Source organism: Passer domesticus, chromosome 6 (genome assembly GCF_036417665.1).
Source record: "Passer domesticus isolate bPasDom1 chromosome 6, bPasDom1.hap1, whole genome shotgun sequence".
Lineage (NCBI taxonomy): Eukaryota > Metazoa > Chordata > Aves > Passeriformes > Passeridae > Passer > Passer domesticus.
In genome coordinates this window covers 53,371,568-53,385,633 of record NC_087479.1, presented here as the reverse complement: position 1 = coordinate 53,385,633, position 14,066 = coordinate 53,371,568, and the positions used below count along the sequence as shown (strand labels likewise).

The following is a 14,066-nucleotide window of genomic DNA, read 5'->3' as shown; positions in this document are numbered from 1 at the left end:
CTGTAACAAAAAGCTGAGAGGAGCCCAGAGATGATTAAACTCACTTTATCCAACAGTGTTTGGCCAGCTCAGAAGCTTTTGTACAAGAAATCACGGTTGCACGGATACAGACCTGGGTGCACAGGACAGCCAATGGAACTCCATGGGTACAGACAGCAATAGCCAGACCTGGATCTACAGAGCAGCCCCAGCAGCACAGACACTCCAAGATACAGATCTGCACATACACAGCAGCCCCAGCATACAGACACCAGTATATTTAAATACAAAACCTTTTGTATTTAATTTAAAAACAAAATTTAATATTTTGTTTCTTTTCAAGAACATTTGCTGGCAAACAGTGCATTGGCTACAGACACACAGACAGGATCATGTCCCCTCACACAAAGCACAGTATCTACAGGGTTTTACAGGGCTGGGCTGGGTGCAGAAGGAATGACTAAACCACCACGGACTCCTGGAATGGGAAGGCTGAGCTGGAATTTTTGGTTCAATGAAATTGGGTTGGCCAGAGTCCGGTTAGCAGTGGCTCACTGAACAGGAAGTGCTAAACAGGCCGAGACAACGAGCTGATGCTGAGCCACAGCCAAGGGTGAACAAGAGGGATTAAGGTTAAAAACATCCTCTCAAATCCCATTTGGCCTCACAGATGGAATTTCACCGAGAAACAAAAAAAAATCTGCTAAAACCCTTGCAGAGTTTCTCCTATCAAGGCCTAGAGCTGGCTCACACACTTGCAGGTCCTCGGGGACATGGTCACACCTTGGTCACATCTCTCCAAAGCTGGCAGAACGTCACTGAGACCCTCATGGTGTTCCTGCTCCAGCTGTGCCAATGTCAGCTGTGCCCAGCTGATGGACACCACCACACAGGTGGGGAACAGAGCGACAAATCCCTTTGGGATTGCAGGAGATGAAGAGCACACCTGGGAACAGCTTCCTGAGAAGAGCAGTGGTCCCTGGCTGTCACTGGCCTCGAGGGCAGCACAGACGTACAACTGAGGAATGGCAGGGCCTGCCAGGCCTGTGTGACAGAGAGGGGGGGATCCCACAGCTTCAGGTGACACCCCTCACCCGCTGAAGGCCTGAGTCCATGCCAGCTCCAAGCTAAGGGTACGAGAGAGGCACTTCCCAGGGCAGCACCTCGTGGCTTGGCCTAACAGAAACCAGCCCCGCAAACCGAGGTGCAGGAACCCAGGAAAAGCTGCCGTTTATTCAATGCTAGAACCTAAATACTTAAAGTGAAGAGCGACTCCTTCCTCACCTGGAGACAGGAAGGCACACCTGCTGTACACCTGCGCTCACCTCAGGGCTTCTTGAGGCCGCAGGGCAGCCCCAGGGCTGGCTTGGCTGCCAGGGTGGGCGGGGAGTGCCACACGGCCGAGCTCGTGCGCTTGAAGTAGCGCGGTTTGTTCTTGTAGAAGATGTCCTCCAGCTTGGGGCTGGGGATGGCCCCGAACAGCGCGTCCACGTCAGGGGGGTTGTAGTACTGCCGGATCACAGCCTGGCTGAGCAGATTCCCTGCAGGAACAGATGAGGCTTGCGTTAATTTTGTTAATTGAGATTGCGGCGTGTCCCACTCTGCTCATCTCTCACCACTCCAAGGCAGCTCAGCAGTGTATTTGTCATGACAAGATCCCCAAGTGGTGGAGGAGCCCCTGACTCCACATTCCGCATAGAATCATGGAATGGCTTGGGTTGGAAGGGATTTTAAAACTCATCTAAGTTCCAACACCCTGCCATGGGCAAGGACACCTTCCACTAGAGCAGGTGGCTCCAAGTTCCTGTCCAGTCTTGGACACAGCAGTACTCATTTCATGCTGGAGTACTTTAAACTCCTCCAGGCAGGAGGAACTGGGCAAAACCCCACAGCAGCTCCTACAGTCTGCTGGGGGTTCTGGACACACACATTCCCCCCACACACATACCAGTGGCCCAGGCAGGGACGGGCTTGCGTGGCTGGCTCTCGTCATCTGTCGAGTCGTCGCTGTTCAGGTCCATCCCGTAGTCATTGGAGCTTGTCAAAGGCACTTTGAGTTCCTTCCTGCTCTGTGGAGTCATCTCATACGAGTTGCAGGCAGGGGAGTTCTATAAGGGAAACACATTCCACAGGTGTTGGATGCAGCAGCACCATCAGGCTCCAAGCCACAGCAGGACCAGCTCATCCCCATCTCCTGCTCTGTCACCTCACAGCAAACCCTGAGTCTGGCAGGTCTCAAGTTTGGACCCGAGAGCTTGACCCAAGTTCCAAAGTTGTGATCCAATGATGGCTATGCATGGCCCTCTCCTGTTTAATTAGGCTGATTAATTTGCCATCTCTGGCATAAGCACACAGCAGGAGATTAATCTAACGGGTCTAATGGAACAGAGCTCCACTCCAGCCAAGCCAAGGTTAACTGGAGGTTTTATGTCACTGGAGTAGAGTCACATGCTCTAAACACTCTGCAATCCAACTTCTGGGCTTGATTAATGATATAAAACTGCTAATTGCTGTACAGAGAACCTGCCCACCAGCTCAGCCAAATAGAGCTCACACTCATGCGAGCTGCATAGGCAGAAAGTGTAAGGGCAGGAGAAAACCTTCAACTGCAAATTTCAGGCTTTTTCAACTGGAAATTTTCAACAGAAATTCTATTTTCAATCAGGAAATGAGTCTCTGGAGAGTTGGACACAGTTGTTCTTCCCCACCAGAGACCCCCTTCATGCTTTGTGTCCAGTGACATTAACTCCCATCTGCTGGTCCTGCACTTTAAGGTTCTGAGCATTGCAAGGAGACAAGAGCCTCATGTTTGTTGTCAAGGTTCAGGACACGAACACAGGCCCTCAGGATTCTCCCGAGCCAAACCACCACCATTCCAAGGGCTCTGCTGCCGCCTTGTGGCTGGTCCCAAATTTGACCCGAAATAAAACTTGCAGCACTTTCTGCCCCTGAGGTGCTTCTGGTATTTAAGAGGCGCTTAAGACAGCTCCAACAGCTCCTGTCTTACCCACAGCCAGGAACCCTGCCCAATCCCTCCTGCTTCCCTTCCCTCTGTCACTGAAATACGCACAGAGTCAACCCTAGATAATCAGGATTTAAAGAATTCCTGTGTTATAGAAAAGGCAGACAAAATAGAGGATGGAACTGCCGGAGGCAAGAGTGGGTCAGTGCTGGGACTAAACTCTGCTGTCATCCCTAAAGACCCATCCCCAGTTACCTCCTTGTTCTCCTGGAGTGGTGCCCGGGCATTGTCTTTGGCCTTTTGCTCCTCTGACAGTTTCTTCTGCTCTTCCTCCTGCCTCTTCTTCTCCGCCAGTATCTGCTGCTCCCTCTGCCAAGCGAAACCAATGGGATTGCCCTTAGGGACTACACTGCAAACCCAGCCAGCCATCTTTGTGGCAGGCAAAATATTCAAGCACCTCATTAGAGCTGTTTCTGGTGCTGCTGAGGAGCGCTTGGGACATGGTGCAGCTTCCTCAGAAGGGCACAAACACACTGACCCCCATGCCAGAGCATCAGCTGGCTGCCTTCTCTGACAAAGCCAGGGACCCCCACCACAGAAAACTTGCTGCTGACTTTATCCTGGGGTCAGAAACCAGCTAGTGATCTTAGCCTCTTTCTAGACTAGTAAACAGTATTTTTTGAGGCCAAGTCTCCCCATGGTACCGTAACTGTGCCACACAGGTCTGACCTCCTGCTCAGAAGTGCCCCAGCAGCTCTTCAGGGCTCCCCACAGCATCCCAGCTGAGCTGCTCCAACAGCAACAGCTGCTGAAGCCAGACTGTGTGGCTCTATCCCTTCCCAAAAATCAATCACTTACCTCCTTCTTCTCCATCTCCATCCGGAGCCGCTCCTTAGCAGCCGCTTCTTCCTTCTGCAGGCGGGCAGCCTTCTCCTGCTGCTCCCGGAGCCTGGGAACCACAGCACAGGCCCTCACTCCCAGCACCACACCAGGGCCCTCCCTGGCTCACAGCTCTTCAGGCACTCCCCACCACACTCCTGACATCCCCGAGCCCAGAGCTCCTCCTTGGCAGCTCAGCACCAGCAGCAGTCCAGAGCTGTGCTGCCAGGTCACTGCAGCTCCCTGCTGCTCCAGCCCTCCACTCCCGCCCTCTGCTCTGGCTGCATTTCAACCCCACCCCAGAATTTGGTACATAAATGGGGATTTTGCCTTACTTTTCAGCCTGGATGCGCTCCTGCTCCCTCTTCCTCTCCAGTTCTCTCTCTGCAGCCAGCTGTCTCTCCCGCTCCTGCTCTGCCTGCCTCTGCTCAGCGATCTTCCGGGCACGCTCCTGCTCCTCTTCCCTCTTCTTCTGCATCAGCTCCCTGCGCCGCCGCTCCTCCTCCTCCTGGAAGCCCAGGCAGGAGTTACTCACCTGACAGCAGCAGGCTCCAGGGGAAGCACCAGGAGCCTCTCACTTGACCCAAATCCCCATTGCTACACAGCAGGGAAACATCCTGGGGGCAAATTCCCAGTGCCCAAGGCAGGTGGATCCCTGTCCAGCTCTGCTGTGGGACAGAACAGGCCCACACACACACCTGCTGCAGAGCTCTTTGTCTCCTGGCCTCCTCCTCCTGTTTGCGCCGGGCCTCAGCTTCCTCCATCTTCCTGGCAGCCACTCTCTTCTTGATCTTCTCCTCTGCCAGCCTTTCTTCCCGCACCTGGAGCACACACAGACCCAGTCTTAGGTAGGACAGCACAGCAGGACCCCTCACAGGGCAAACTCTCCCTCCTTTTCCCTCAGCAACTGAGGGGGCCTGTGCTCTGTTTTAAAAAGGTCATATTTAGGGCAATGGCCTTGTATTGCATCCTCCCAGGAAGAGCTGACCCCATCCTGGGGTTTACACATCCACTTCCACAAAGACATTGCAATATAACCTCAGAGCCATGCAATCAGACAGGCAGCTGGGGATAATTAAAGCAGACAAATGATGACTAGGCCCCTGCACAAATTGCCTGGAAGTCTGGGATCTGAGAAAGGCTCTGGAGGAAGGATGTTTGCTTTCCCCTGTCCAGCTATTACTCAGCTGGGAGAAGCAGCAAATAAAACCTTGAGGCCATTAGTCCACCTTTATCTACTGCAAGTCCTCCTATCTACCAGAGCACTAATAAAGCCCATTTAGATTCCTGATTATAGAAAAACAGGGGTTCAGCTGCCATTTGCTGTAGCCAGAGAAAGGCTGTCCCTCAGGATCATGAAGGCTCTGGAAAGTTCTTTATTCAACTACTCAGCCTCTAGAATCCAAGCAACCTCCGTGCCCCTCTTTCCAGAGAACACATTTCTGTGGTGCCAACTGCCTCAGTGGCTACTGACTGCCCAAATAAGCTCTGCAGGGGCTGTACCTTCTCAGTCTTCTCATCAAACAGAGCAATCTTCTGCTCGATCCTCCTCTTCCTCTCCTTCTCCATCTCCTCCGCCCGCTCCCGGGCTTGCAGCACCTTGCGCAGGCGTTCCTCGCGCTTCCTGAGGACACAGCCCGGCTCACCACCGTGTTCCAGCCAGGAGAGCTGCCCCCAGCTCAGCACAAGGCCAAAAACACACAGCAGGAAATTCAATGGACCAAATTCCACATTCCTTTAAGCACCAGCCATGTTTAAGCTCTGACAGAAAGTGGGGACTCAAGAGATAAAGCTGCACCAGTGGGCAGCAAGCACAAGTATCAGCATTCCAGGGATACCCCAAGGACAAGCACTGCCTGTGTCCACAGGAGTTTCTGCTGCTTGCACAGTTCCTGCGAGATAAAACACCTGGGCACAGGAACCCACAGGTGGCCAAGAGCAGTGTGACCACATCTACTCACAGCTTGGCTTCTCCGAGCCGCCGTTTCTTCTCCTCCTCCACCTTTTGCCTTCTCAGCTGCTCAGCTTCTTGCTTTTTCCGCAGAGTCTCCAGCTTCTGCCTCTCCTTTTCCTGAGGGGAATTGAATATCGTTGTACCCACTGGCCAGAGCTCTTTCCCACCGCAGCTGCTTTGAGCAAGGCCCAGAGGTGACAGCAAGGAGCTGCAGGCAGGAATATGGGATGGTGACAGAGCTCAGACAGCCTGTGACCTGGTCATGAATGGACATATGCAAGGAAAACACCAGTGTGAATCTCAGGGAGCAAGAGGAGAAGCTGGAGTGTTGAAAGAGGAGCATCAGCTCTGGAAGCCCAGGCAGCATCCTCAGGGACTGCAGGCAGCCAGCCCCGTGCTTCCTTTTGGTGCAAAGGAGCCACCAAGCAGCGCTAATGCCTGGCACAGCTCCCGCTTCCTGCGGCGAGCGCGGGACAGATGGTGCTCCAGGAAACACCTTGAGCTCCCACTGGCGCCTGCTCCTCCCACGAGGCTCGCTCTGGTGGTGAACCACGAGCACTCCGAGAGCTCCCAGCCTGCTCTGGCACGCAGCCACAACCAGGGGCTTTCTCCTGACCCAGCCCAGGCATGCTGTCAGCCACCACTAGAACCACAGCAAATGGACTAACATCAACCCACTCCGTGCCAAAGCAGGCCTGGTCTCAGCACAAACCCACAGATCAGCACGGGCATTATCCGTGGGAATCCCTTACACTGGGCTCCATGCTGTAAATGCTTGGTGCTGTCAGCATCCAAACTGGTTAATATAAAACTAACAATTATATCTTATTGCTCTGCTGCTATTTAGTTATGTTTAGCTCCCACATGGAAAAACTCCCGAGGGGGAGCTGCCTGCACTGGAATGAAATCTAAATCATTCCACGAACTGACAGCAGCAGAGGAAGCACTCTAGCCACAAGACTCTTTTCTCATCCTATTAACTCCTCTGTAGCACTGACACTAACATCAGCAGGGGCCCAGAGAGATTGAAGCTGGAATCTTTCACTGCTTCCCAGTGGCCTTCCCTGACCTGCTGGAGCACAGCCAACCTCTGAGCACAGCTCTAGGAAGCTCTGCCATTAGGCTGCTGGATGCAGAAAGACCAATTCCTGCATCCTGCCCCCCGTTTATCCCTGTCAGCTCTCCTGCAGGGGGAAACCAGCCCCAGAGCTGCCTACCTTGCAAGTGAGTTGTTGGTTATCAGGAGTATGAGCAATTCCTGCTTGGCACACAGCTTCCAGGGCGGCTCTGAGTGAATCCTGGAAGCTACACCCTTGTCTAGAAGCAGCTCTCAAACCCCTCCCGCCCAAACTGCTCCTGGCTTGGAAAACCAGGGGCTTGGAAAGCTCCCTGGGGTAGTGCAGAAACACCTGCCTGCAGCCAGCCAAGGTGTGCTGCTGGTCCCAACAGGATCCATCAGGGATACTGATGCCTGCTCACTGTGGACACCAGCAGTTGTCTGACTGGCCCCACATCCAGGACAGCCTCATGTTTCCTCCTGCCTCAAGGGTTTGGAAAACCTCCAAAGTTTGGATTTAAGAGGTATTTGCTCAATCTCACTCATGAGAGAAGTCCTAGAAAGGAGACCTGGGATCAGGCCAGACCTTAGAAAAGGAGACCTGGATTCAGTTATCAATACAATTCAACATTCACAATCTATTCAATTTCTATTTCCCAGTTTTCATCTCTGACTGTTACTTGCCAATAGTTCAGGGGAATGATGCAGAAATAAAGCTTGAAGTTCAAACTGGAATTCTTCGAGAAGCTGGCTAACCACAATTTTATTTATTTAAATGTAAACAGACCACTTCAAATCACTCAGTTTCAAATGGGTTGCAAAGCTCCTCTCATAGCTGCGCTTTAAGTTAGGCACTTAATGAAACCACCGTGTACTGGCTTAGAGCAGAGGCTCCTCTTACCTTGGGATCAGCCTGGAGAGGGGTGTTGTACCTGATGAAGGATTTTATGACTCCATTCCTCCCCACAGAGCTCGGTGTCATGAGGAGCTGGTTCTTCTGCACGGTGTGCAGGAACGTTTTGAACGGGCGCACCACCTGTGGGAGCAAAGTGTGAGTGGGGGTGGGTAAAAAAAGGGTCCTGGTGAGGCATTCCAGGGTTATAAGGATCTCACCTTGCTGGCTGGGAGGACTGGGGATGGGGTCTTCTTCCTGAGAGGAGACAGCCCCCCCTCCTCTGCCTGCTGGTGGTCATAGCGCTCATCCACGGCTCTCTTGTAGCTTGGCTTCCTCCTGTGAGACAGCACAGGCCATCACACCAGGCAAATCCTCCTCATGCCTCCAAGCCAGGGCTGGAAAGGGCCATAAACTATCCTGGGCTTGAGAGAGATTCCAGTGTGGGCAGGTCCTGGCACAGGTTACCCAGGGAAGCTGTGGCTGCCCCATGCCTGGAAGTGTCCATGGCCAGATTGGTCGGGGCTTGGAGCAACCTGGGATAGTTGAAAGTGTCCCTGACTAGGGCAGGGGGTGGCACTGGATGTGCTTTAGTGTCTCCTCCAACCCAAATCAGTCTGTGATTCCAAGATTGTGCATGCACAGTTAGCCAATAAATAAAATCCTAATGCAATAGAAAATAAAAATTAAATCATAGAATCATGGAGGCAGAGAATACTTATTTGCAGAAGTTTCACAGTCACAAACACTAAAGCCAGTGAACAACATCCCAGCACTGAACCTGTTTGGAACAGGACCACAGCCTGCCTGAGACACTTCCAACCAGGACATACCTGGCACTCTGAGGTGGCTCCAGGGTCTCCCCATTCTTATTTAACTTGTTTTCTGAAAGAGAACAGTTCACAGTGAGTTCTAGCAGGAAAAATCCCCCCAGCACAGGTCTGACAGCAGAGAAGGGATGTTGCAGCTCACTGAACAGCAAAACCACCTGCATGAGCGAGCACAGCAGGACCTGGCTCACATGGCACATTCCCACCTGGAATCTCCCGACAAAGCAAAGCTGCCCAAAGCTATCTGGGTTCTGCACAGCTTCAGCAACAGAGCTCACCTGGGCCTCCCACAACCCTCCAGCCTCATTATAACCATCTCCATGTGCTTGCCAGGATGGAAATAACTCCAGCACAGAGTTTTCTCACTGCTAATTGTCTGAAACAAATCCCTGCTCATCAAACATTAATTAATCTTTCAAACTGAGCTCTCAAATTAACCAGTCAATCTTTCCAGCTTCCCAGCCAGCCTCCCAAAATGCTAACTTCCCAAAGTGCTGCCCCCAAACCCTCTGGAATTACCACTGCTGTTTGGCTCCTGGGGCTGCCCCTGTTTGCTGACTGTGTGGGAGCGAAGGGACATCCGAGGGTTTTGGAAATCCTGTGGGAAAAGCAAAGGGGTTTCAGGACAATCACCCATGGAAAGCGTTCCTGGTTCACATCACGGGGTGGTTCTGACAAGGGTACAGTCAGCAGCATTACCAGGGAATGCCAAACCACCTCCTGGCAAAGCCCTGGATGCTGCATCATCAGCAGAGGCAGGGGCATTAACACGAGCATCTGCGCTGCTTAAACTCAACCAGCTCATCAACTATTAAGGCCAGGAGCCTTCCAAGCTGTAAATCTGTGCTGCTGGAGCTCTGGCCAGAGCCAGCGTGCCCATTTCCCTGAGCAGTGACGAGTGGGGAGCCTGGAGACAGCAGGCAAATGGCTCATTTCCATGATTTATCTGTTTGTGATGGGATGCCCATGGCTGCTCTGCCTCTGCACTTAGGCTCTGCTGGGATAATGGGTTGTGGCTCTGGAATTGCTCTCTCCTAGCAGCACCAGCATTACCTCCTGGTCAGCACTTCACAGTGCTGCACTGGCAAGAGAAGAAAAGGGATTGATGGAGAATTCATCCCCCCCAATTGCTTCTGCAGGGCCTAGAAAAACTGACTTTTTTTGAGTTTCTGCACACCCATAACAGCTCTCCTTGTTTTCACAAGAGCTTCAGGTCACTGTTCTGCTCCATTAATTCAGGCTCTGCTCACTGAAATTTATTCTGGGCAAAACACTGACATGATCCCAGGATTACTTCCTCAGTGAGGATTGTGGAGGGTAAGGTTTTGACCTCAACAATATTCACAAATTTCCATGTGGGTCCAAACTAACAAGTGTTGAACTACATGCAGGACTGACCAAAAGGTCAAAAGAAGCTTTACAAATACAGTGTGCAAACCATGACACCAGATGAACCAAACTTCCCTGAACTATAAGTTTTTTTATCTGTACAGATTGGGGACTGAATCTTCACACAATGATCTCTAGCAAGAGGTTAAGAAGGAAGAGCCAAGCAGGACTCAACCCTGAGGTCAGGCTCAGGGTGCTGTGCAACAATTTCAACAGATTTAGGAAAATGACAGAGGAAAGTCAGAGAATCTTGGCAAGCATCTGAGCCTGTAACATCCTTCTGACAGAACACCTGGACCCAAAGCCATGGGTCACACGTGCTCATTTCCCAAAAAAAAACCCAAAACTTTGCTGGTTTTGGTTTTGCTGGTTCTGAAGTGTTGTGATTAAGACTTTCCCTGGTCTGAGTACCAGAACCACAGAGGCTCAGATGGGCTCATGCACCTCTCAGCCAGATGCTCTGTGACCTCCTCACTGCTATGGGGACAGGTTACAAAGTCTGACAATCCACAGCCAGAGCTCCCAAATTTCCCAGTGAGGTGTAATTCTACACGTTTTTCTCCCAAATCCACACAGGCACAAATGCTTTTAACCTCTGTCCAAGTCTTACCAGCTTGGAGGGGGTGGAGGGTCCAGGAGGAGGCCTAGAAAAACAAGAAAGACAAAAGGGGCTGTGCTTAGCAAAACTGTGGAAACTGGGAAGCCACTGGGATTTTACACCAAGAATGGCAGTGAAAAAGACCTGCAAGCAGGGTAGTGAGGATAAATAAGTAAATAAACAACGAAACAAATAAATAAATAACGTTCTCACCCAGTTTTGACAACAGTTTCCTCATCCTCTGGCACACTTATGGAGCTGGAGGCTGTGGGAGAGGAGAAAACAGACCTGTAAGGAGCTGTAAGGTTGGGCTGCAGCCAAGGATCTGTTGGGACAAGGAGCTCCAGACACTGCAGAAGGGTTTGTCCTGCCCTGGGGCAGGGTGGGACACAGCTGCACACCCTGGTGGCACTGCAGGAACATGGCCAGCAGTTTCAATGCAGGAAAGCAGTTTTCAATTATGGATGAGTTCAGGGTGATATTCCACGAGCTGGCATTGATGGGCCTTGGGCTTATCTGCAGGGACCTGACTGGACATCAAGAGCAGCTAGAGCCAGCCTTATTTACAGGGGGAATGCTGCTTCCCAAGCCAGCATTCCAGCTGGCTCTGCTGCCAGAGCTCGGGAGCTCTGCCACAGCCAGACCCTGCCATGAATAACCACAGAACCAAACAATCAGAGACTGGTTGGGGTAGGAAGGGACCTTAAAGCTCACCCAGTCCCATCCCCTGCCTTGAACAGGGACACTTTGCACTAGCCCAGGTTGCTCCAAGCCCTGTCCAACCTGGCCTTGGACACTTCCAGGGGTGGGGCAGCCACAGCTTCTCCATCAACACATGCCAGGACCTCATCTCCCTCAAACAGAGGAATTCCTTCTATACATCCCATCTAAACTTCCCCTTTTTCAGTTTGAACCTGTTTCCCCTTATCGTGTCACTCCAGTTCCTGATGAAGAGTCTCTCTCTAGACTGTTTAATAATTCCAGCAGTTTAGATCAGACTGTCCTAGCCTAAATCTGCCTCTGCCACCAACTGTAAAATTGTGGGAGACTTTTAATCTACAAAGCCCAGCCTCAAAATTCCCTTCTCAAATTCTAGAACCCAGCAGCCAGATCCTACTAAGGAGAAGAGAACTGTTGGGAATTTCACCTTGCAGGAAACAGGAAGAACTTTAGGAGAATCCATCACCCCTTTTGGCTCCCCAAATCCTTCTTAGCTTTGCTAGCTGTCCCCCACAGAAATGGGAAGACCAGCAGAGCTGAGGAGCTGTGTCTGCCCCATCTCTGGAAGCATCCAAGGCCAGGTCGGATGGGGCTTGGCGTGACCTGGGTAATCTTTAAGGTCTTTCTAACCCAAACCATCCTGGCATTCCAGGATTAACCACTTCTCACAGCAAATCAGCAGTGATTAAAGCTACATTGGAATGGAGACACGGAGGCTGATCTCCCAGGTGATTTACAAGGCTGAATTCTGGCTTTCTATGCTCACAGGGGGCTCCAGAAAGCCAGGGAGGACTTCCATGAGAAACTGCATCCTGCCTAGCCCAGGAAGCTCAGCTACCACCCCACACTGAAGACCAGAAAGCAGAATCCCCCCCGTGACACCCGAACTCACCATCCACAGAGCTGCAGGACACGGATCTCTTCCGAGTCGCCCTCTTCTTGCCCGCTGCCCTGGCGGTGGATGCCCGGACCATGCTCTCTCTCTTGCTGGCCAGGGAGTACTTCTCTGCCAGGGAGGTTCTGCGCCTCAGGGAGGTTTTCCCCATCAGGCTCCGGCGCACGGAGCGGCGGCTGAGCCTGGAGCTGGTCGGAGTCCCCGGGCTGCTGCTCAGGGGCTGCGAGGGCTCCTGAGCCCCGCTGTGTTCCCGTGGGGAGCCATCCCCCTCCTTCAGTCCAGCCCCTGGGCTCATGATGATGGTGACATTGGCTGCCCTCGCTGTCTGTGGCTCGGGCACGGCCTCGGGAGTAGAGGGCACCGCCAGCTCGGGGGCTGTGGGCACCAGTGGTGATTTGAGAGCACCATATTCCTCGGGAAAGCCATTCCCTGAGCTCGTGGGGAGCAGCTCTGCCGGCTTTGCCCCGCTCCTCCGGAGAGGCCCTGCAGCACCAGCGTGGTCAGCTTGCACCCAGGGGTCCTTCCCTGCTGCCTGCAGGGCAGTGGGGGTCTCAGGAACCACCCTGGAGCTTGTGGCAGAGGCTGCAGCCCGGGATCGTGTCACCCGCTGCGGCGGAGACTCTTCCTTGGCCTCGGCCCTGCTCAGTTCCAGGTTCTCTTTGTTCTTGAGTCGCTGAGAAGACCGCACAGAAGGTCTGCTGCTGCCGTTCCTCCTCCTGGAGAGGCTGGTCACAGAACAGTGGGTGAGATGGGAAACAGGAGCTGGGAGCAGCCCCGAGTCCCTCCGTGCACACACAGGCATGGAGCCAGAACCCCCGGGATGGGCCCAGGAGACAGAGCTGCACAGGGCACCTAATGCAGACAGCAATCAGGGGATGCAAGGGCTTTGAGCAAAAAGGCAATAGACAGAGACACGGGGACATAGAACCAGGCAACAATAAAAGCACTTCTCGTGAGAATTAAAACCCAGTGTTTTTCGCCCAAGAGTGCCCCAGACGCAGGGGCAGACCAGACCTTTAACACCAGCGGGATGAAGGAAGGGGAACTCCCCCTGGACAAAGCAGGGCATCCCCAGGACATGCTCCGTGGAGGGCATTGTTTCCCTGAACCCTCGGCAGCAGCTCTGTTCAGCCTCGCACGGGCTCCCTCCCTTCTCCAGGCCCCGAGGACACCCCGCGCCCCCCGATCCCCGCTCCCGCCGCCCCTCACCGCTTCCTGCCGGACTCCTGCTCTTCCTGTAAGGCCGACAGCCGCTTCCTCCGCTGCCGTTTCTTCTGCGACGGCGTCTTGGGCATCAGCTCGAGCTCCTCGCTGTAGTTGCTAGAGAGAAAGGGGAGATCAAGGCAGGGTCAGCGCGAAGGGCGGCCGGTAGGGGCCGGGGCCTGGCGGGGAGCGGGCTGCGCGTACCTGACAAACATCTTGACGGCCTCCTCGTAGATCTCATCCAGCCACACCATGTCGGTCTCGTCCACCTGCCGCAGGAACTGGGCCAGGCGCCGGTCGCCCTCTGCGGGCAGCTCCATGGTGCGCGCCGCGGCCGCCGCAGGCCCCAGCGCCGCCGCGGCCGCCTTCGCCGCCATCGCTCCAGCGCCAACGGCCGCGCGCGCGCGGCACGCCGTTCAAACGCGGCCCCGCCCCCCCGCCGCAGCCAATCACCGCCCGCCGCCCCCCGCGGCCCGCCCTTCCCATTGGCTGCCGAGGGAAGGGCTCGCTCTCCGCGCCGCTCTGCACGCCCGTCTCTATGCTCCTGGAGGACTCGGCTCAGGAGGCGGGGCTTGAGGAGGCGGGGCCGCAGGCCTCTCTCTTTAATAGCTGAGAGTGACGGACGGGCAAGTTAACCAATAAAACTCCGGGAATTGAGAGGCGCGCGCTGTGATTGGCGGAGGCCGGGCATAACCTCGGGGCGGGCCG

General features: G+C 53.7%; 1 protein-coding gene across 1 annotated transcript; it reads right to left on the bottom strand.

The window, feature by feature from the left end:
• Positions 1–29: 29 nt before the first annotated feature.
• Positions 30–13,765, bottom strand: INCENP (inner centromere protein). The gene is made up of 17 exons (XM_064425712.1): positions 13,563–13,765; positions 13,365–13,475; positions 12,153–12,880; positions 10,754–10,805; positions 10,553–10,586; positions 9,073–9,151; positions 8,557–8,608; positions 7,945–8,062; positions 7,733–7,867; positions 5,782–5,891; positions 5,324–5,444; positions 4,519–4,641; positions 4,156–4,328; positions 3,800–3,890; positions 3,197–3,310; positions 1,928–2,087; positions 30–1,520 (listed from the first exon to the last, which is right to left on the bottom strand). Exons 1-17 carry the CDS (start codon positions 13,733–13,735, stop codon positions 1,306–1,308), a joined length of 2,589 nt encoding a protein of 862 aa, XP_064281782.1. The 5' UTR covers positions 13,736–13,765; the 3' UTR covers positions 30–1,305.
• Positions 13,766–14,066: the final 301 nt, after the last annotated feature.

Excerpts from the sequence above, each read along its gene's own strand:
- INCENP (XM_064425712.1), bottom strand. The coding sequence starts at position 13,735 with ATGGCGGCGAAGGCGGCCGCGGCGGCGCTGGGGCCTGCGGCGGCCGCG. Across the intron at positions 5,892-7,732 it reads CTCTCCAGGCTGATCCCAAG|GAAAAGGAGAGGCAGAAGCT; the intron begins GTAAGAGGAGCC and ends AATTCCCCTCAG. Across the intron at positions 1,521-1,927 it reads CGTCCCTGCCTGGGCCACTG|GGAATCTGCTCAGCCAGGCT; the intron begins GTATGTGTGTGG and ends CTGTTCCTGCAG.